This window comes from Beta vulgaris, chromosome 7, assembly GCF_026745355.1.
Source record: "Beta vulgaris subsp. vulgaris cultivar EL10 chromosome 7, EL10.2, whole genome shotgun sequence".
Classification (NCBI taxonomy): Eukaryota; Viridiplantae; Streptophyta; class Magnoliopsida; order Caryophyllales; family Amaranthaceae; genus Beta; species Beta vulgaris.
In genome coordinates this window covers 57,529,867-57,553,732 of record NC_079208.1, presented here as the reverse complement: position 1 = coordinate 57,553,732, position 23,866 = coordinate 57,529,867, and the positions used below count along the sequence as shown (strand labels likewise).

The following is a 23,866-nucleotide window of genomic DNA, read 5'->3' as shown; positions in this document are numbered from 1 at the left end:
ATATTTTCTCTCTATCTTTCTCGCTCTTGAGTCCTGTTACATACACCCAACTATTTATTTATCTTAGAGGTGATTATGGGCCGGGCCGCGGCCAAAAATTTTTGCCCATTGGTCGGGCCGAGCCATACATAAATTCAGGCCTAATTTTTGTGTCCAAAGCCTGCTATTTTGGGCCTAAATTAACGGGCTTTTGTGGGCAAAAAAAATAGACTAAGAAGTCGTTTTTGGCTTGTCCAAAGCCAAAAAAAATACAAACGGCCGGGTCAGGCTCGCGGGCCGAACAATTCTGCCCAAAAGCGGGCCGGGTCAAAATTATCACCTCTAATTTATCTCTATCTCTATCCTCTTCAGTCTTCACATGAATATTAAAAGATGTGTGATGGAGTAGGTTACAATAATCATAGAATAGTATCAAACCAAGTAGATGACAAAAAACACGTTTCAAACATCAAAAATGAAAAATCAAAAAAAAAAAAAAACAGACATCATACATTCATACCATTACTTACCATCAGAATTCAGAGCTCAAGCTTGTCCTGTTGACTGTTCAGCTCGTTTTTCTAACCATCAAGATGAGTTGGAATAATAAATGACTTTCCAATGAACCACATAATTCCTATCTTATATCACTATTGACTAGAAAATGATCAAATTCTTGTCAGATGAGATGTACTATATATATAACTCGGTAGATACTCCTATATTTGCTGAAAGCTAGTATTCTAATAGATTAAAGATCAAAATAATATATTTCAGATTACTACATACTTTTGTTAAAGTAAGTACTATGATGTCTAACTCGGGCAAAAGTTGCATGATGAACAAACGATGGTCTCTTGTTGGCATGACTGCTCTTGTTACTGGGGGAACTAAAGGACTCGGGTTACTCTCTATTCTCTTTACTTTCATATACGTCGTTATACTTTCTCCGTTTCGTTTTAAATGCAACAAATGAATATTTTATATCTTACAAATAATACCCATTTGTTGTATTTAAAACAAAACGGATGAAGTACTTAAATTTTGCTGATATTCAACGTGCTCACGTTAGAATCAATGTATTAATTTCTGCTGTTTCTTGTTTTGGGTCGTATTTTCTGGTTTTGTTATGCTTTCGACTGATTGTTCTAACTTTTAACAACTTAGTTTGATTAACATATTGTACAAAAGAAGTGGGTAGTGGGAAATGGTAGAGTTGTTAGATCGGTAATAGAAGAAGAAGCGGGCTTAATTATTGCCTCTTAGGCTCTTAGTTGCTCTTTCAACTCTCAAGAAAGTATAGCTTTTTTTTTTTTTTTTTTTTTTTTTTTTGACATCACATATAAAATGCATAACTATAGATTACATAAGTTCCGGTTCTGCGCAAGAAAGTATAGCTTATTATGTTTAACCAAACTACCACTAAATTTTCAGCATTTTCTAAAACATTTTATGGTTCTCTTTTCAGTTAGCTATGTTCAAACATACAATACTTTTCACTTGATTTTTCCTTTCTACTTTAATACACTAGGCTATGTTTAGTTCACTTGATTTTTACTTATTTCAAATCATTTCAGATCAAGTAAGATCTGATTAGATAAGTTCAAATCAGATTAGATAAATAAAAACAGATTAGATCAGATAAGTTTTAATCATATCAGATCGGTTCAGATTACATTTATATCTAAAAACTTATTATTGGTGTTGTTATTATTTTTATTATTGTTGTTATTATAGTTATTGGTATGATGATTATTTTTAATGTTACTATTATGATTACTATTATTATGACCATTATTTTTATTAGGAAAAATTGCCAAAAATAAGCCAACCTTTGCCCCGTATTCCACATTTAAGCCAACATTTTGAAAATCCACAAATAAGCCAACCTTGTTATCATTTTTGCCAATTTTAGGTTGAGTTGTAATTTGACTTGTTAGTTACCTGTTACTTCAGGTTAATAATATTATTATCACTAATTTATAATTATTATTACTAATTATTAATTATCAATATTGTTATTAATTATTATTGTTATTAATGTGATTAATTAATCATAGCCTCTACCGGCAGCCACCACCAGACCACACCCAACATTGCCACAGTGCCACTAACCCAGCCACCACCGGTCAGGCGAACAACACCATCAGACCATACCCAACCACCATCAATCAACCCCACCAGACCATAACCAGTCACCCCCAACCCCCACCCCTAACCTAGCCATAACTGAACCACCTTACCAAACCCAACACTCCCCCACCAAACACAAGACCCCCACCACCCAAAACTAACCCAGCCACCAACGAACCAAACCCAGCGGACCGCACCAACCTAGCCACCACCCAAAACCTCCACTAACCCAAACCCCCAAACCGAACACCCCAACAACCCAAAACTCACCCGTAAACCTAGCAACCACCGAATCAACACCACCTAGCCTCACCCAAAACCGAACTCAGCCACCATCCAAAACCCCCAGCACCAAAAAAACCCTACCCACCCACCACCTAAAACCCCCGTAATCCAGCCAAACCAGCCACCATAAAACCAAACCCCACAATTCAGCCACCCCTTACCGAAACCCCATAACTGAACCACCTTGAAAGGAGAAAAAAAAAGAAACATAGAGGAGAGAGGAGAAAGGAGATGCGACTGTGGCGATGGCGGTGGCAGTGACGGTGGCGATGGCGGTGAGGGAGAAGAAAGATGAGAGAGACTAATGAAGAGAGAGAGAACAAATGAGAGGGAGAGATCAGAGAACCGAATGAAAAAAAGAAGGGAAAAAAAGAAATATATATTTGTGACCTGTAAAACAAGTTGTAGGTAAAGTGACCTAAAATTGGCTCATATGATAAAAAGGTTGGCTTATTTCTGGATTTTCTAAAGCTTGGCTCAATTGTGGAATACGGGGCAAAGATTGGCTTATTTTTGGCAATTTTTGCTATTTATTATTATTATTATTATTATTATTATTATAATAATAATAATAATAATAATAATAATAATAATAATAATAATAATAATAATAATAATAATAATAATAAGTTGTGATAGTAATAAAATGATAATAATAGTAATACTAGTAATGAAATACAAAGTAATAATAATTTAGTAATAATACATTTTATAAAAGATAAGTAAAATCAGATCACATAAGTTCAGATAAAAAAAAAGTTACAATATATGTTTTTTTTGGTGAACAAGGGATACGTAAATTAATTAAAGAGTCTTACATAATCATCCGAAAGTCTTACATAATGCTAAGTAAATCTTCCGAAAGTATATGTTACTCCTTACTACGAGCTTATTTGTTTCAGTCTTGTGTGTGTCTCTAATCAATGATATATTAAATAGAAACATCAAATCTTTTTTGTTTCAGACATGCAATCGTGGAGGAACTAGCAGGACTTGGAGCAAGGGTCCATACATGTGCAAGAAATGAGACTGAACTTGAAGCTTGCAAACGCAATTGGGAGACCAAAGGCTTTCATGTCACTGCTTCTGTTTGTGATGTAACATCTCGAGCCCAAAGAGAAAATCTAATGGAAATAGTATCCTCTGAGTTCAATGGCAAGCTCAATATCCTAGTAAGTACTCTCTCTGTCTATTTTTATGTTCGGAAAACGTTGTCAACTTTTCTTATACTTCCTCTGTTTCGTTTTAAATGCAACAAAGGAGTATTATTTGTGAGATATAAATTTATCATTTGTTGCATTTGAAACGAAACGCAAGAAGTATAATAAGAGCACAACTAAACACTAAACCGTTTGGTGGAGAACATGACTGTGAATAGACAATTATACTTCTGGCTTCCCTGTGATGAAGTTATTATAAAATGCATGTATATATCTCACATTGAAACTTAAAAGTACTAGGAATGAATTTTTTATAACTGTCACAGATGTGTATTACTAAGTTTTTGGTTAATTAACCTAGGTGAACAATGTTGGGACTTACGTGAAAAAGCCAACAACAGAGCTCACAGCTGAGGAATATGCAACTGTAATGACCACCAACCTTGAATCAGCTTACCATTTTTGCCAACTTGCCCATCCCCTCCTCAAGGCATCCGGATTCGCCAGCATCATCTTCATGTCTTCCGTAGCTGGTGTCGTGGCTCTTGATGTTGGCTCTGTATATGGCACAACAAAAGGTATCAACCGAACTTTAACTTATATATATGGATGTCAGTTAGTTTAATTGGTGAAACTTTGATGTTGTACTCAAAACCCATAACCAAATTACACATATATGGAATCAGAGACGAAGCTAGACTATATTTAGGGGAGGGGGGGGGGACAATAAAACGATTGATTGTAATATCAAGTTCTATTTTCTTGGCAGGAGCGATGAATCAACTAGCAAAGAACTTAGCATGTGAGTGGGCAAAGGATAATATCAGAACCAACTCTGTTGCACCTTGGTACATTCGTACTCCTCTTACTGAAGTGGTAATCACATTACATGACTTTTTTTTTTTTTTGCAAGCAACATTAAATGTCGCACATTCTTTCTAAAAAATTATGTTTCAACATACGTTATTCACAAAACTATTAGTCTGAAAATCACCCGACTATTATTTATTTATGTAATGGAAAATCTCACGTGAACGTGGTCATACATGTTATCCCTAACCAATGAAGATTATTTGATATTATGGCTATGTTTAGTTCACCTAAAATTTTCTGATCTGAACTTATCTGATCTGAACTTATTTTTTCTGATCTGATCTGATCTGAACTGATCTGATTACATGATCTTATCTTTTAGATTTCTCTCAATATATAAGAAAAAATATCGTCATGTGGGGTCTTGTTTGATTCGTCTCAATGAGTACTTTATTAATATTCAATTATTATAATTTTTACTAATATGTAATGAAAGATATAATGATTTTTAAATATAAGCATGATCTGAACTGATCTGATCTGAACTTATTTTTTCTGATCTGATCTGATCTGATTAGATCTGAAATAAGCAAAAATAAGGTGAACTGAACATAGCCTATGTTGATCCTAAGCTCCTAATTGTATAACATAAGTCAGAAAAATCACTAGCTCATAGAAGATATGATGTATGTATGATATCATGAATTCTATAGTATTCATGATCTTTTTTTAATGGATGTGGCAGGTCCTTAGTGACAAAGAATATTTGGCTAAAGTGAAAGAACGAACTCCTCTTGGAAGGACAGGAGAGGTGGAAGAGGTGTCTTCCTTGGTGGCATTTCTATGCATGCCTGCTGCTTCCTACATTACTGGACAAACCATTTGTGTTGATGGAGGCTTCACTATTCATGGCTTGTTTTAAGACCTATAACTAGTTTTTATGTCTGGGCTATATTTCGGATACTTATATTTTTCATCTATTAATAATTTACTTTTAAAATGATTACATTATATATCACTTGGTGTAGTGGTACATGTATCTAAATTCTTATTAATAGGTCATTTGGTCCTTTGAACTTCATCTGTTGATTCGTATTCTCGAGCAACAATAATAAGATTTGATTAGCATCAAGAATAATTTGGAATGCTACTCCATTAATTACGAAGTAGAGAACTCTAACGATCATGATGAATTTCGAAAGGAGAGATGGAGTAAGGGGATGACTGCAAAAAAGAAATCAAATAAGAAAAATAAACTTTATGGCTAGAAGTAGGCATTAACTGCTACATTACTAATTACAATACATATCTATAATTTTGTGAAAATAGGAATCACTAAAAGATGTTAGATTAGATGATAAAACTTTTAATACTTGAGGTTAGGGGTTCAAATCCAAGTTTCAGAATATATATTTTTTAAAATAATGATCACCTGACTTATGGGTTGTTAAGACACTTGGCAAAATTCTAGTGGCAGATTGAGGGTGCCATGTGGTGCATAAACATTGTCAAGTACGTCTTTTAATATATTTTATCGATTCAAACCAATTTTGATTACTCCATGTTTCTACTTTATATTCCAATAAAAGTGTAATTTGTAAACATTGATTTAGCCTATTCAAAAAGCATGAATTTAAATATGAAATATTTGTATATGCTTTCATAAATTTATGAAATAATGCTAAACAATTTTTATAAACCAATAGAACTTGAAAAATTGTGTTAAAAGTTAAACTATTCCTTGAAACCATATGAAATAACCTATGGCCGCAATAAGTTAAATTCTATTTCCAATGTCAATTGTCAGTAATAGTAAAGAATAATAAAACAAAATAACATCAGCTAAAATGAAAGGAAAAAATAGATTGTACAAAAGAAAAGGAAGAGACATAACATTGATAAATGATGGAAACAGAAAGAAATATCTCTATAAGGGAAGGGGGAGCAATGGTGTCCTCTTTTGAAATGCCTATTTTGCCCCCCCCTCTTATTCTAAATTACAATTTCACTTACAAATCAAAGGGGGCTTCAAACAAAAATACCAAAAATATAATTATAACAATCACTCACAAGAAAACTTTATAAAAACTTAAAAATTCGCTTACAAACTATAATCTATGAAAAAATTGACTTCAAATCAAAGTGTCCACTTTCTTTACAATTTATGAAGTACTATACTTAATTCAAAAATCAACTGAAAAATTATAATATTAGAAATGATAAATAAATTCAATAAAATTTTTATTTTGTTTATAGAATTGAACTTTGAAAAGTAAAAAAAAAAAAAACAAAAAGAATGGTGAGAGACATAAGTGACATAAACTAAACCAATCAAATTTTGCAACTAATAAAAACATTTATATTTTGTATGTCTAATGTTCAAATTTTGACTCTTATGCCGAAGAAAATCGAGTTTCTGTTTCGAAAAAATTCAAGCACGCATCGCGTGCAAAAAAATTCTAGTACTTTTATATTGAAACAAATGTCCAAAATATATGAAAGAAAAATTTGAAGAATTGGATCCTTTGAAGTTTGACCTCTACAATACTACTCCTAGAAGAAAAAATTGGATTCTCTTATATGTGCTCAACCTTTGCAGAAAAATTTTCTAGCACGAATGATAAATGTAGAAAAAGTTGAGGGTGAAATCCCTTTTCTTTCTTTCAAAAAAAAAAAAGAAAAAGTTGAGGGTAAGCACACTTGTGTACCGTTACAGGGATCTGATAGGTACGTATAACTGTATAAGTAAAAAAATATTATCATTTTTTTTGTCCACGAGGAGTTTTCTACGATATTCGGCGAGTGGACTAATTTCTTGCGTGAGTTTGCATGGGTACCTCAAAGGATAGCATCCTTTCCAGATGGGATTTTTTCCATAAGGCTCAAATCCAAGACTTTGATTAAGGAGCGAGAGGCTCTTAACCACTCACGCCAATCCCAGTTAATAAAATATTATCATATTGGATGAAGGAATGAGTATATTTTTAATATGAACTTTTCACGTTACACATTTGACATCCTAATTCCTACACAATTCTTAGCTTGTATCCACAACAAGATTTGACCTTTGCACACAAAAATTTTAGCGTTACTTCGATCTTAATGTCACGGTCAACCTTATTTTTACAGGTCCCTATTAAACTATAGTTGAACCCTAAAAATAATTATGGATTAGGTAATAATGTTGCATATCAGGCTCATTCAAATTTGAAGTCGTTCTATCATATCTCACATTTGCAATAAGGGTCTGTTCTCCCCAACTTATTTTCAGTTCAATTCACTTCAGTTCAATTCAGTTCAGTTCAGTTCAATTTAGTTCAGTTCAGATCAGTTCAGATCAGTTCAGTTCAGACCAGTTCAGTTCAGCTCTTGACAATACTTTTACTCTCACATATCACTATTCATTTCAGTTCAGTTCAATTCAGTTCAGATCAGTTCAGTTCAGATCAGATCAGTTCAATTCAGTTCAGTTCAATTCAATTCAGTTCAATTCAGTTCAGCTGTTTTATGCCGAAGAAAACAGGCCCTAAATCAATGAAACCTAATTCACCTAGAACGTTTTTGTAGTACTTACGTTGTGCCAAACAACCTATTGGCTAAGTATCAATATCATAGGAATTGAAACACACAACTACATGCATGGTCGATGATTTCTTTTTCATGCAAGTTTTTTCCCTCCACATCACAACCTTAAAGAATCAAGATCGAGCTTGCCCCGGAAGTTCCAGCCACAAGGTCGATTATTGTTGTTGCTGTTTGTGTTTTTTTTTTTTTTTTTTCCTGGAAGAAGTGTGGTCCATGTTTCGCAGATGAAAACTTAGTCCCTGTTTGAGACTAGTTTTTAGGTAGCAGTTGGACAAGATCAAAACGCTATTTAAGAAAATTATGAGTGTTTTATAATTAAGGGAGTGGTTGTAGTAGCGGATAACATTTACAGTAGACTTGAACACACAACATCTCCTTTGAAATACAAATACACTAACCAACTAATATGCAATCTCATATTAGTTTTTGATTGTCAATAAAAGTAATTATGTTTCTTAAGTTGATACATGAATTAGATGCCTACATTAATTGACCTATCAAGTAAATGAGTAATATACTAATGTATCCCACTTACAAATTATATTACCTATCAAGTTTTCATTTACCATAATAATGATAATAAAACACTGAATCAACTTTGTTGCATAATAATAATCTCTAATGGTCCCATAAAATCTTAATTTAGCCTTTTAGAAGCCAAGATAGAAAATAAAGTATTACCTCTGTGAAGGAGAAATTCGAGAAAAATATATTGTGGTCAATTTTAATCATTGTATAGGTAGAAACGCAAATAGAACGTGTCTTTATGACTTGAATAATGATATTGTAATAAGCTTTTGTCATATTGAATCCACCAATTTAAAGGACCAATCCATGGTATGATATGAATTTGTGAGACGTGGGTAACTATATTTGTCTTAAATATATACTTATATAGAAGTGATTTGTTTAAGATAAAAAGTTGTCCGTTAGACCTAAGTAACTTGTTGTCCTAGATGAGTCACTTTTACTTGTAGAAGAATGACTCATTTAAGATAAACAATTATTCTTTGTTTAAAAATGACTTATTTTGACTTAAAAGAGTTACCCAATTTGCCTTTAAAGTGACTAATTATGCAAAAAAAAGTAAATGATATCACAATAAATTTATTAAGCACCCATTTTTCAGTAATTGAAAGTTATAAAGCATTGGAGGTTGTCACAATTAATTTAATATGCACTCGATACTCAATACACTGATATGAGGGCATGTAATTCAATTAATTTCATAAAAAATAATAAACGGGTTATATATAATGTTAATAATGACCTTATGACCCAGAGTATCGCCCGGGACAATAACTAGTAAATTTATTCCTATAAATGGTTGTCATTGAAAACATTTTCAGTCTTGCTAACTAGCATCTGTATTGTGAGCTATTTCTCTTTTAAATGATACATTTGTTATTAAGTAATGTAATATACTTCCTCTGTTTTTTTACATGTTACACTTTCACTTTTCATGCATGTCAATGCAAAACTTTGAGTACATATATCTGTAATTTTGTATTTGTAAAATTTATAAAAAGTACAGATAAAAAAATATGTAATAAGATCTAACAAGTTCCCACATGATTATATTTTTTATTCACGTATAAATCACAAAGATGGTCAAAGTGAAATTTGTGAATAGTGAAAAATGTCAAAGTGTAACATGTAAAAAAGACTGAAGAAGTATATCAAACCGAGTAAATAACAAAACTCAAGAATCAAAACAAAAGAACAAAATTGAAAACCTTAATTGAGCTCAAGGTAATTGGACAGTTCACCTTCATGTTATACTTCCTCCATTTTTATTTAATTAATACTTCCTTCATTTTACAATAAGTGAAACAATTTTCTTATTTAAGATAATCGTAATAAGTGAAACCAAGCTTCAAATGGTAAAAAAAAAGTTCACTTTTATTACAAATATACCACTAAAAAATAAGAGTGGACCACAACTTCAATACTTCTTCACTCTACTTTATAGTGGCCCCAACTTTCTCTCTCTAAATTCATTGATAACTCCTCGCTTTCTCTATGTTTCACTTATTGTGAAGCGAAGGAAGAAGTACATTTTTCATATATGGGTGTTTATTTCTAATTGATATATTGTTTAATCTTTTCTTATTTGGATACTTGGCCCACCATAAAGTATTACTATTATATTTGAATTTCTCTTTTTCTACCCAAAAGTACTACTTTTTCATTTTATCCCTATTATTTTAATTACATTAAATAAGTTAAAAAGTGTCCTCCCAAAAAACTTGAAAATGATATTACCTAAATTGTTGTGTATACAACAATATAGCGATTAAATAAAAACGTAGGGAGTAACAATCAAGATAAGTAGCAACAAAACCTGACAAGTCCAATTAACCACATGATTCTTATCTTCAATCACTACAAAACGATTACTTAAAAAAATTCACTACAAATCGGTCAAGTTCTTGTCGGCTGAGATATACTTCTACTAGTAGTATGCTATAACTCAGCAGATACTACTTAAAAGTTGCAAGAAATGCTAGTATTTTAGTAGATTAAAGATCAAAATAATTTTTCATATTATATACTTCATATTAAAAGTCCACCAATAGTTGCATGATGAACAAACGATGGTCTCTTGTTGGCATGACTGCTCTTGTTACTGGGGGCACCAAAGGAATCGGGTTACTCTCCATTCTCTTTTCATTTATATACTTTATGCTAACAATTTCAATTTGCTGATGTTTTTAGTTAAATGATCAAGTTAGAATCAGTGTATTAATTTGTAACTCTCTTTTTTTGGGCACCAAATTCATCATATTTTCTAGTTTTGGTATGCTTTAGACTGATTGTTTGAACTTTCTAGTACTTGTTTAATTAACATAATTGTACCCAAGAAGTGGTTATTAGTAAAATTATAGAGTTATTGAGTCGGTAATAGCATAAGAAGTGGTTATTAGTGGAAATGTAGAGTGTTGTTAGGTCAATAATTACACAAGTGGTTATTAGTGGAAAATTGTAGAGTTGTTGGGTCGGCAATAGCTAAAGAAGTGGTTATGACTCGCCTACTCAGGCCTTGTATGAATGTGCGGGAAGGGGTGCTCCTAGGTGTGTGTAGGAGTTGTGTTTGTTCGCGAGAATGGATTCCTCGTCAAGTCAGTTTGGAGGGTGTGGACACACTTGCGCGAATTCTGGTAGTGGAAAATTATATTGGGTCGATAATAGCTAAAGGAGTGGTTATAAGTGGAAAATTATAGAGTTGTTGGGTTGTTAATATGTAAAGAAGTGGTTAGTAGAAAATTATAGAGTTGTTGGGTCGGTAATAGCTAAAGAAGTGGTTATCAGTGGAAAATCGGAGTGTTGTTAGGTCGGTAATACTAAAGAAGTGATTATTAGTGAAAAATTACAGAGTTGTTGGATCGACAATAGCTAAAGAGGTGGTGGAAAAGTTGTAGAGTTGTTGGGTCAGTAATAACTAAAGAGGTGGTTATTCCTGTGCAATCAATAGTTAACGGCTTGTTTGGTTCAGTCTTGTGTTTGATCAATGGTTAACTTGTTTTTTTCAATTTAGACATGCAATCGTGGAGGAACTAGCAGGACTTGGGGCAAGAGTTCATACATGTGCGAGAAATGAGACTGAACTTGAAGCTTGCAAACGCAATTGGGAGACCAAAGGCTTTCATGTCACTGCTTCTATTTGTGATGTAACTTCTCGAGTCCAAAGAGAGAATCTAATGGAAATAGTATCATCTGAGTTCAAGGGCAAGCTCAATATCCTAGTTAGCACTTTCTCTTCCTATTTTTTTATGTTCGGAATTTTTTTTATCTTTTCTTATATAATAGAGAGCACGGCTAAATTGAATCCTAAATTGTTTGGTGGTAAACATGATTGTTAAAAGATACATTCATGTATCTAATTATTTCACGTTCAACAAGTATGATATAAAGGGAAAATCTATATGCAGCTCTTAGGGCTGTATATAAGAAACTACAAAATGGAAAATATATACATTAATTGATCATTTATTATATAGGTTGATGTATGTATAATTTTTTTTCATAAATTTACAACTTGTGTTTCATTCTAGATAGTGTATTTCTATCTTATAAGGATTGCATATAGCATAACGGAGAGGTGATCGTGGGCCGGGCCGGGTTCGGGCAAAAAAATTGTCCATTAGTCGGGTCGGGCCAAAGGTCAGATAGAATTTTTGTGTCCAAAACCCGCTATTTTGGGCCAAATTTATCAGGCTTTTCGGACCAAATTCGAGCCATGCCAAAAAAAAAGTCGTTTTTGGTGTGCCAGAAGCCAAAAAAATTCAGGTCAGGCCCGACCGCGGGCCAAAAATTCTGCCCAAAATCGGACAGGACCAGACCAAAATGATCAACTCTAGCATAACTGCCTAACCTAATAAAAAGTAGAGTTTTTAATAGCTTAGAGTTTATTGTTCGCCATCAAACAATAAAGTGTTTTTGTGTTATTCATGTAATAATGATTAGATGTCTTTAATTATGTGCCACTACTTAAACTAAGTGGTGGGTTATTGGGGAGAAATGATAAACATTTATCAACATCTATCAGGGAATAATAAGGATAGGAGTTAGCTCAAATGGGTAGAGCACTCCCCCTTGGCCCCTGAGATCAGGGGTTCGATCCTTACCCCCAGTATTATGTTGGGGTATTTCCTTAGCATGCTATGCATGCCTCACCAGCCAATGTGTTGGTGTTTCTTACAGGCTAGTAGCCTTACTGAAAAGTTGGTGATGTGGGTCCCAGAAAATAGAAGAGGAATAAAACACTATTTATAGTTCATGAACACTAGTTGTAGTAGCAATGAACACTACAATTTACAATTTTCGAAATCACTTTTTTATTTAGCTGACAACCTGTTCCCATGCATATACATTGACAAATTTATCATTGATAAACATCTATCAGATAGATGTTTATCAGGTAATTGGGTACTATTGTAAGCGCAAATTAATCATATCAGTTTCATGATCATGAGAAAGTTATACTTTATTAGCTTCTATCCCATGTGTTCAATGAAGTTATTATTACATGCATATATACTCGATCCTATCTCACATTGGGACTTCAAAGTATTACGAACCCTTGAATTTCTTAAACTGTCACTAACGGTAATTTGGTTACTTAACCTAGGTGAACAATGTTGGGGCTTACATGAAAAAGCCAACAACAGAGTTCACAGCTGAGGAATATGCAACTGTAATGACCACCAACCTTGAATCAGCTTACCATTTTTGCCAACTTGCACATCCCCTCCTCAAGGCATCTGGATTTGCCAGCATCATCTTCATGTCTTCCGTAGCTGGTGTCGTGGCTGTTGATGTTGGCTCTCTTTATGGCACAGCAAAAGGTATCAACCGAACTTCGACTTAATTATATGGATGTTAGTTAGCTTAGTTGGTGAAATTTTGAGGTCGTACTCAAAACCCATACCCAAATTTCACATATCTGAAAATAAAATAAAAATGAGAGTGGACAGGGGCAATGCCCCTCAATATGGTTTCGCTCCTGCTTAGGATTAAAAAATATAGGATATTTTGTCAGAAAATACTTAATGTTTCTGTCTAGAAATTAAGGGTACTGATTCCTTTGCTTAGGGAATACCGGGTCAGATTCGAATGTCCTGAGTCCAAAGTCCGTAAGCCGGAATCCTGCAAAAGTAATGGTTAGACTGCCCCGGGGGTTGTTCCGGGATCGCCTCTCCGACGCTCAAGTCAGTTATCAAGCTTAGAGAGATAAAGTCTAGAGAGAGATGCTCTGGTTTGCTAGGTAAGAATTCAATACCTGCTCATTGATGAGGGGGTTGAGTATTTATAGTGCTTGGGATATCCCAACTGTAGGTCAGCTGGAGGGCACTGACAACTGGGAGGCACTATCACAGGTGGGGCCCTCTGGAAGTTTAAGGCTTTATTGGGCTTGATTGTCTCTAGCTGGCTTAACCCAGGAAATAAGCCCAAACAATTAGCCCCACGCCAGGAAGGGGAAACATCGAGGCCTTGCTGAAGCGTCTCCCGTTCGTGGCGGAACCCAGATAACCCTGAGCCTAGGCTGACTTGGTCTCCTGGAGGAGGAGGGAGGCAGCTGCCGACCCAGTCTTCTTGAGGAGAAGGGTGGCAAGTGCCGACCCGGTCTCCTTGAGGAGAGGGATGGCAAGTGCCGACCCAGTCTCTTCAAGGAGAGGGGGTGGCATGTGCCGACCCGGTCTTCTTGAGGAGAGGGGTGGCATGTGCCGACCCGGTCTTCTTGAGGAGAGGGGTGGCATGTACCGACCCAATCTCTTCAAGGAGAGGGGGTGGCATGTGCCGACCCGGTCTTCTGAGGAGAGGGGTGGCATGTGCCGACCCAGTCTTCTTGAGGAGAGGGGTGGCATGTACCGACCCAATCTCTTCAAGGAGAGGGGGTGACATATGCCGACCCGGTCTTCTGAGAAGAGGGGTGGTATGTGCCGACCCAGTTTTCTTCAAGAAGAGGGGATGGCGTGTGCCGACCCAGTTTTTTTCAAGAAGAGGGGGTGGCGTGTGCCGACCCAATATCTTCAAGGGGATGGGAGCTTATATGCCGACCCGGTCCCTGGGAGAAAAGGGGAGCATGCGCCGACCCGAGCCGCTAAAGAGGATAGCCTCCTTGGCCTTCTTACACATGGCTCGGACGAAGGGCCAATGAGCCACATGCTTGTCCGAGCCGGTACTTCGCTCTTGCTAAGTCACTTCTTGGACTTTGGGGGTTGGCTCAACCAAAGAGGAGAGTCTCCTTGGCCGAGTTGGTTGGACGCGGCTCGGATGAGGGGCCAATGAGCCTCATGCTTGTCCGAGCCGGTGCCTGCTCTCGCTAAGTCAATCTGGGACTTAGGAGACTTGCTCAACCAAAGAGGGGAGCCTCCTTGGCCGAGTTGGTTGGACGCGGCTCGGATGAGGGGCCAATGAGCCCCATGCTTGTCCGAGCCGGTGCCTGCTCTCGCTAAGTCAATCTGGGACTTAGAAGACTTGCTCAACCAAAGAGGAGAGCCTCCTTGGCCGAGTTGGTTGGACGCGGCTTGGATGAGGGGCCAATGAGCCACATGCTTGTCCGAGCCGGTGCCTGCTCTCGCTAAGTCAATCTGGGACTTAGGAGACTTGCTCAACCAAAGAGGAGAGTCTCCTTGGCCGAGTTGGTTGGACGCGGCTCAGATGAGGGGCCAATGAGCCCCATGCTTGTCCGAGCCGGTGCCTGCTCTCGCTAAGTCAATCTGGGACTTAGGAGACTTGTTCAACCAAAGAGGGGAGCCTCCTTGGCCGAGTTGGTTGGACGCGGCTCGGATGAGTGGCCAATGAGCCCCATGCTTGTCCGAGCCGGTGCCTGCTCTCGCTAAGTCAATCTGGGACTTAGGAGACTTGCTCAACCAAAGAGGAGAGCCTCCTTGGCCGAGTTGGTTGGACGCGGCTCGGATGAGGGGCTAATGAGCCCCATGCTTGTCCGAGCCGGTGCCTAAGGCTTTGGACCACTGGCTGAATGACCGAGCTAGTAACCTTGAGCTGATGAACTAGCAATCTTGAGCTGGTGAACTTAATAGTTTCTTGAAACCCGAAATGCCACGTGGCGATGGTGGATTATTGGGTGCTTGAAAACATGGTGGCGATTCAACTTCTGGTCATTTATGACCTTTGTGACGATTGATATTCCTGGGAGCTGTGTCTTTGAACAGTTTTGGGCATTTGGGAGGCCCATTAAGGTGGCGAAAACACAGGCCCGGTCCGAGATGCGACGCGGGACACGAACACCGAGGATTTTGCCTATAAGTAGGGAGAGAGGGGAGAGATTTTGTCACTTTTACAATTCTCTCTCTCTCTCTAAATTTGAGATTTCTGCTCTTCTCTCTCTACTTTTAGAGTTTCTTCTCTCTCTAAGTCCGGGTTCCATCTTCTTCGTCCGACCAGGTACGCACTTGTTTTGCTTTTTACTAAGTTTTTCTTCTCTTTCTTTTAATAAAATCGGTCGACCCCCTCTGTTGATAAATAATGGGGAGCTCGTCCGAGTCAGTGACACCCCCCCTCACCTCCTTATAATTTAGCCGAGGAAGTGAGAGGTATGGGAATGGTATTGGTGTCAACTTTAATAAGTTGCCCGGATCCCTCGGCTGTGCCTGAGGCGCTTTCCCTCCCGAGTACTCCTTCGCAAGCCGAGGAGGAGGAGGCCGAGGGTGCCATCCCCCTACCCTGGGAGGTGTCCCTGGCCTATCCTTCTTCGAGGAGTTACTTAGACAAATATCTGTCTGATGGTGTAGTTAGGATAGCTATGCCGGGAGAAGAAGGTGAAGCGTCGACGTCCGGGCGGCTCGTATATCCGGAGCTTGATCCCAAAGGTGGACCGGGAGCGAAGTTCCCACTTCCGTCCTTAATAAAGGCTCTGCTAGAAGATGCCCGGGGCCAAGCGGCCAAATTTCAAATAAAGGACCCCTACTTGCTTGTCCGACCCGATGCCAGCCATACCATCCTGACCCCACCTCCCGGATGCACCGCCTTCTATTACAAGGCCATGGAGATGGGTTTGAGGTTCCCGCTGACCCAGTTCGAGAAGGACATTCTGAACGCCTACAATCTATGCCTGGGTCAGCTTTCCCCGAATTCTTGGGGTGGAATCTTGGCCGTCCAGGTAATCTGCGATATTATTGGAGTCAAGCCGACCCTCACCCTTTGGCGGCATATGTACAAGCTGTTCGAGATGCCAGCCGGGGATCATGGTCCGGGCTGGTGGTGCTTTCAGGCTCGGCGGGGCTACCGAACAGTCCTTGATCTTCCCACCTCTCAGAAGGGGTTCCGCCGAGGATTCGCTTTTGTGTACTACGGAGGGGAATGGGGCATCCCCACTGTGCCTCCGTTGGCCGAGCCAAACCACTGCTTAAATTTCAAGGTGCCAGAGCTGTCCGACGAGGAAGCCGTGGCCGCTATTTATATGCAGCTGGAGGCTAAGATAGTGGATGGTGGCGAGGTCTTTGTAGCGGGGAACTGGCTCCCGAGCTGCAAACTTTTCAAGAACGAGCATTTCTTGGCGGCCTTTGGCCTGAGTCCGGCTTTTGACTATCATATCGTCAACGTATACTTCAATGTTTCGACCCAGTTGGTCGCTGAAGATTTTGTTGACGGTTCGCTGATATGTAGCTCCGGCATTTTTGAGGCCGAACGGCATCATCTTGTAGCAGTAGACCCCCTGAGGAGTGATGAATGCTGTATGAACCCTATCCTTCTCGGCCATGGGAATTTGATGATAGCCGGCATTTGCATCCATGAAGCTGAGAAGGGCATGCCCTGCCGTTGAATCGACCAGCCTATCGATCTTTGGCAGAGGGTGGTTGTCTTTTGGGCAGGCTTTGTTTAAGTCGGTGAAATCGACACACATTCGCCATGTCCCGCTCGGTTTTTTGACCAATACCACGTTGGCCAGCCACTCCGAGTATTGACATTCTTCTATGAAACCCGCTTCGAGCAGCTTCTTGACCTCTGCGGCTGCTGCGGCGTTTCTTTCGGGACCTTGGTGTCTGAGCTTTTGCTTGATTGGTCTGAACCCCTCTTTGATGTTAAGCTCATGACACATGATTTTTGGGTCGAGCCCCGGCATTTCTGTGGCCTCATAGACGAAGACATCTTGGTACTCCGTGAGCACTTGAATGATATCTTGCCTTCTTCGTCATCCTCGGCTGGCTGAGGACGTTCGTATTGCTTGGGGTTTTCAGTTATGTACACCTCGAGGCTGGTTAAGGGCTGACCCCCTTCGTATTTTCTTTTTTTCGAGTCCTTTTGGACGTCATTGTTCGAGTCCTTTTGGACGTCGTTATTTTTTAGGCTATTCACATAGCATTCTCTTGCGGCCTGTTGGTCGCCTTGAATTTTTCCTACCTTCCCGTCACCAGTTTCAAACTGCAAGAGGAGCTGGTAGGTGGAGATGGCGGCCTTGGCTTTGTTTAGCATGGGCCTCCCCATTATTATGTTGTAAGGCAAAGGAATGTCCACCACCAAGAAGTCGATCGGTAAGCTTCTCCCCTTACCCTTTTCACCCATCCGAGTGGGTAATTTTATTGATCCGACCGGGTGGACAGAGTTGCCCCCGAAGCCTATGAGCGGCTGAGCCATGGGGGTAACATCCCGCTCGGTGTACTTCAACTTCTTGAGGCAGTCGAGGGTGATTATATCAGCGGATGACCCACTATCCACCAATACCCTCTTCACCTTGGTATTAGCTACCTTGAGCTCGATGACTAGGGGGTCGTCGTGCGGAACGTGCAACGTCCGACTGGGTTCCCCGAAGGTCATGACGGGGCCACTAGCTCGAGGGAGCTGGACGTCAAGCACCTGATGTTTAAGGTTTTGAAGGTGAGCCTTGCGTGCTCGGCCGGTTAGGCCTCCCGACGCGAATCCCCCAGCGATGACACCGATGAATCCTTCCGTGTCACCGCTGTTCGACTGACCCACCTTTTGCTTCCCCTTTTCTTCGCTCGAGCGCTTTAGGTAGTGGTTGAGTTTGCCCTGGTCCTTTCTCTTCTTGCCACCCTCATCCGAGTAGCGGCAGATGTCCGTGGCCTGGATGAATCTTTGGGCCCTAGCCATGGCTTCCGAGTAAGTTTTTACTTCATTCTCGGCCAATGACCATCTGAGCCGACCTGGTTGGAGCCCGGACATAAGGGCAGCGAAGGCTACAGCGTCCTGTAGGTCGGTTATTTTGAGAGATTCCTCGTTGAACCTCTTTATATAGTCCGACAAGGATTCATTCTTGTCTTGCTTCACCCCCATGAGGTGAAGGCTGGTTTTTCTTTGCCTCTTTCCAGCTACGAACTGGTGGATGAAGAGGTGTTCCAGTATGGCGAAGTTAGTGATGACCCCCGCCGGTAGTTCTTGGAACCAATTGAGAGCCAGACCTTTGAGAGTGGTAGGGAAGAAGCGGCACCAAGTGGCCTCGCAACTTGTCTGAACGCTCATTTGAGCCTTGTAGCTAGCCATATGATCATCTGGATCGGTTAGGCCCGCAAATGGCTCGATCAGGGGGGTTTTGATTTTCCCCGGGGGCTGGGTCCCTAGGATTTCTTGGCTGAAGGGGATCAAGAACTTGAGCCCTCCTCCAGTTAGCCTAGGAGGCTGAGAATGAGCCGAGTCCCCTTGGCCCTCTCGGTCATTTGCTTTTTTCTTGAGGAATTCCCGGGCGTCATAGCCTTGGCTGAGGCGCTTCTTGTTGTTAAGGAATTCTCGGGCATCTTGGGGTTTCCGACCCACACCCCCCTTGGGGATTTAGATATATGGGTTTCTGCATGCAGACGGGCCGACCCCTGTCGTGCTGACTTTTCTCTTTCCCGGTGGCTCGGGTCTCTCGCATCGGACCGTGGCCGGCTAGGTTGTGGATCCCGATTAGAACGAGAGTGGTCCCTCTGGGAGCGGACGACTGTGCGCTCTCTGGGCTCATACTGGTTGAGCGGGGTGACTTGTTGCGGCTGCCTCTGTTGGAGCATGGCCATCATGTCCATCATGCCCTTTTGGAAAGTTTCCTGGAGCTGAGCCGTGATAAGGGCCAGGTCAGACGCAAAGAGCGGCTGAGGCTCCACATGCTAAATATGCTGGGATACCGACCGAGGGTCCAGAGTTTGGACGGTAGGTGACTTCCGATCCGGTGAGGGGGTCCGCTCGGCCTCCCTGTTATGCGCAGGCTAGTGACCTCGCTCCGGACGAGGGTTCGGGGGTTCCCTATTGTGCGCGGGGGAGTGGCCTCTTTCTGGCCGACCGACCTGGTCAGAGGCTTGCTTAGCGCGAGTGTTCTTTGTTGGTGCCATTGTCAATTGGCGTTCTGAGCTGAGTAGCTGGGTAAGTAAATCTGAGTGAGTGGTGGCGAAGTAACTTTTTGTACTATCCCCACAGACGGCGCCAAACTGTTTCTGTCTAGAAATTAAGGGTACTGATTCCTTTGCTTAGGGAATACCGGGTCAGATTCGAATGTCCTGAGTCCAAAGTCCGTAAGCCGGAATCCTGCAAAAGTAATGGTTAGACTGCCCTGGGGGTTGTTCCGGGATCGCGTCTCCGACGCTCAAGTCAGTTATCAAGCTTAGAGAGATAAAGTCTAGAGAGAGATGCTCTGGTTCTAGGTAAGAATTCAATACCTGCTCATTGATGAGGGGGTTGAGTATTTATAGTGCTTGGGATATCCCAACTGTAGGCCAGCTGGAGGGCACTGACAGCTGGGAGCCACTATCACAGGTGGGGCCCTCTAGAGGTTTAAGGCTTTATTGGGCTTGATTGTCCCTAGCTGGCTTAACCCAGGAAATAAGCCCAAACACTTAATAAACACAAGTTTTGTAGGAAAAAACTTAATAATAAAAAAATTATTTAAAAGGATCTATTATAACTTCTGGTTGTTGCTAACAATTATTTTATGAATTTCAGGCCAAAACACCAAATTTCACCGTTAAAGTTTTTTTAACTCCGATTGACTCTTTCAATTCTTTCTTTCTGTCTTACAGCGCGTGAGCTCACTGCTCGAAACTCATCTGCAGTCAACACTAAAATTTGGTGTTCTGGTCTGAAATTCATAAAATGGTTGTTATTAACAATCGAAAGTATTTTAATAGGTCTTTTTTAGGTAGTTATATATATATATATATATATATATAATATATATATTTATAAATATATTTAATAATATATATATATATATATATATATATATATATATATATATATATATATATATATATATATATATATATATAAATAATGAGAACCCTCGCTCTTATGGTGAGAACCGTGAGAACCGTTTAAAATGATCAATAAAAAGTGGCATAAACATAAAATGGGCGAACGTCCAGGCCAGACGTTCGCCCCATAGGAGAGAGAAAGAGGAATGAGAATAATTGAAAGAAATTAGTGTTAGGAGTCGTGGTGATCTAACGGTTGTGAGTTAGTTCATCTCATTAATCTAATGGTTGATGAGGTGGTTCTCACCATAAGGATGGTTCTCATATGAACCCATTTATATATATATATATATATATATATATATAATATTATATATATAATATATATATATATAATATATATATATATATATGTAATGTTGAGATGTTCACAATTGTTGAAAATTCTGATATAAAGTTCTGTTTCTTGACAGGAGCGATGAATCAACTAGCAAAGAATTTGGCATGTGAGTGGGCAAAGGATAATATCAGAACCAACTCAATTGCACCTTTCTACATTCGTACTCCACTTACTGAAGTGGTAATCACATTACGTGACTGTTTTTTTGCAATCGACATTAAACGTCGCACACACTTTCTAAAAAAAAAAATGTTTCAACATCCGTTATTCACAAAACTGTGAGTCTGAAAATCGCCAGATTATTATTTATTTCTTCCGTTTAGAAATAATTTCCCCATTTGCATAGTGTTTACTATTTACATCCTATCCTTTGATTATCTTTGGTGATTTATATTTTAGGAAAAACATAGTTATATGGGATCTTGTTAGATTCATCTCAATGTATATATTTTTTTAATATTAACTTTTTATAATTTTTACTTATTGATAATTGAAGATATTAACATTTGAAACCATGCATCGGCAAGCTTGAAAACATTAAACGGTGCAACTATTTCTAAACGGATGAAGGATTTAATTACGTAGATGGAAATTGTCACATGAACGTGGTCATACATGTTACTCCTAACCAATGAAGATTATTTGATATTGTGTTGGTCCTAAGCTTCTAATTATAGAACACAAGTCAGAAAAATCACTAGCTCATAGAAGATATGATGTATGTATGATATCATGAATTCTATAGTATACATGCATGATCTTTTTGAATGGATGTGGCAGGTCCTTAGTGACAAAGAATATTTGGCTAAAGTGAAAGAACGAACTCCTCTTGGAAGGACAGGAGAGGTGGAAGAGGTGTCTTCCTTGGTGGCATTTCTATGCATGCCTGCTGCTTCCTACATTACTGGTCAAACCATTTGTGTTGATGGAGGCTTCACTATTCATGGCTTGTTTTAAGACCTATAATTCAAACCCATTTTGATAACTCGATGTTTCTACTTCATATTCCAATAAAAGTGTAATTTGTAAACATTAATTTGAGCCTATTCAATAAAAGTATGGTGGGCAGCTTTCTTTGTGATTATATGGACACTTTGGAAAGAGAGAAATGAAAGAATATTCAATAACACTTCTTCCTCTAAGAAGGCTCTATGCGATTTAATACTTCTCCGACTTGGATGGTGGATCTCAGCTTGGGGTTCTTTGTTCCCTTATTCCGTCAATGAAATCACCCGAAACCCTTCCTGTCTAGCATGGTCCGAAATCTGCCCCTCAAAAACCCATCAAGGCCCTTCCTCACCAAATTCAAACTGGAGTGCCCCTCCCCCAAATTACCTAAAATGGAACGTGGACGCCTCTCTTACCTCAACTTCTCACTGTTCAGCTATTGGAGGAGTTCTCCGGGATAGCCTTGGAAAATTCATATGTATGTTCTCGGCTCCGATTCCCCTTATGGAGATCAACAGCGCAGAAGTTCACGCCATCTACAGAGCAATCCAGATCTCAGCTGCAAATGACCTCACGCGCCATAGAAACATCATCATCGAATCGGATTCTCAAAATGCAGTCAAATGGTGTAATTCGTCAGGAACTGGACCATGGAATCTCAATTTCAAGATCAACTTCATCAGAAACGCAATGTCATCATGGGAATCTCTTTCCATAATTCATCATGTGAGAAGTTCAAATCATGTAGCAGACTCCTTAGCTAAACAAGGACTTCATAGAAAATCTGAATTCCTTGCATGGTTGTAATCTAGCACTACTGGAATACATCTGTGTAATAGCCTATCCCTTGGGCTGTGTTAGCCGAGAGCATTAATAAAAGCTACATAATTATCAAAAAAAAAATTTGAGCCTATTCAAAAATCATGAATTCGAATATGGGAATTTGACTTAAGTACACATAAAATTGAGCGTTATTTCAACTTTAGTATGATATTCCTTATTAAACTGTGATTAGACTCTACTTATGCTTGATTTATATCCACAACAATATTTAACATTCACACACCCACACAAGAACGCAGCCATTGCACCGCAGCCCTTCCGTTTTTAGAAAAACGCAGCCATTGCACCGCAGCCCTTCCGTTTTTTTCCTAGTGATAAATACTTTTTTTTAGCCTCCTTCGGAGAACCCATGGTAAGATGAATTACCTCTAGACTGCCCGGAGCCTCTCATACAGAGGCCCAAAAAGCCCACTTTATTTAAAGAAAAAAGAACAAAGAGAAAAGGGTGATATTAGTGTATTGTGATCCATGAAAGTGGTACTGCTGGTTTTTATTAGCTGCTGGGCTCAGTCTTTCTCCATTAGGCTGCTTTCTTTGGAGGCCCCTTCTTAAACCTAATGGGCTGTTATTATCATTAGACCCAAATGGTTAACGATCTGGGCACCCTTGTGGGCTTGTGGTCCTTACTATACTTTTTAGTAAGTAGTATCACTTGATATCTAGCTATATAAAACTACCCCTTTGTTATCATATGCAACATATTTCTTTTTGAGATGTTTTATAATACTTACAACAGTTCTTTTACTCGCAAATTATTATACGGAGACGGCTTGGGTCTGTTCTCCCCAACTTATTTTCAGTTCAGTTCAGCTTTTGACAATACTTTTACTCTCACATATCACTATTCATTTCAGTTCAATTCAGTTCAGTTCAGTTTAAGAGAACAATTTGTTTTGTTATTTAAGTACATGGGTCATATTTTGTTTATGTGCTATTTTGTTTAATGTTGCATGTCACATTTTAATGGAAGGGTAAATTATATCCTTATGCATCCTTTTACTTTATTATTATTTTTTTTATATTTTTATTTATATTTATTTTTCTCCAAATATAGATCAAAACATTGGTTCTTGAGT

General features: G+C 39.1%; 2 protein-coding genes across 5 annotated transcripts; both read left to right on the top strand.

The window, feature by feature from the left end:
- The first annotated feature begins 672 nt into the window (after window positions 1-672).
- LOC104900052 (tropinone reductase homolog At2g29290) lies at window positions 673-5,451 on the top strand. 2 transcript variants are annotated; one of them, XM_019251004.3, is made up of 5 exons: window positions 673-882; window positions 3,362-3,569; window positions 3,919-4,135; window positions 4,327-4,405; window positions 5,116-5,376. In XM_019251004.3, exons 1-5 carry the CDS (start codon window positions 788-790, stop codon window positions 5,147-5,149), a joined length of 633 nt encoding a protein of 210 aa, XP_019106549.1. In that variant the 5' UTR covers window positions 673-787; the 3' UTR covers window positions 5,150-5,376. The 2 variants fall into 2 exon arrangements, with proteins under 2 accessions (XP_019106549.1, XP_010685684.1); XM_010687382.4 differs by having other exon boundaries at window positions 676-882; window positions 4,327-4,433; window positions 5,116-5,451.
- A 4,912-nt stretch (window positions 5,452-10,363) lies between these two features.
- LOC104900054 (tropinone reductase homolog At2g29290) lies at window positions 10,364-22,083 on the top strand. 3 transcript variants are annotated; one of them, XM_048648615.2, is made up of 5 exons: window positions 10,364-10,606; window positions 11,494-11,701; window positions 13,087-13,303; window positions 21,073-21,277; window positions 21,780-22,035. In XM_048648615.2, exons 1-5 carry the CDS (start codon window positions 10,539-10,541, stop codon window positions 21,811-21,813), a joined length of 732 nt encoding a protein of 243 aa, XP_048504572.1. In that variant the 5' UTR covers window positions 10,364-10,538; the 3' UTR covers window positions 21,814-22,035. The 3 variants fall into 3 exon arrangements, with proteins under 3 accessions (XP_048504572.1, XP_019106550.1, XP_010685685.1); XM_019251005.3 differs by having other exon boundaries at window positions 10,366-10,606; window positions 21,073-21,105; window positions 21,780-21,923; XM_010687383.3 differs by having other exon boundaries at window positions 10,368-10,606; window positions 21,073-21,179; window positions 21,780-22,083.
- Window positions 22,084-23,866: the final 1,783 nt, after the last annotated feature.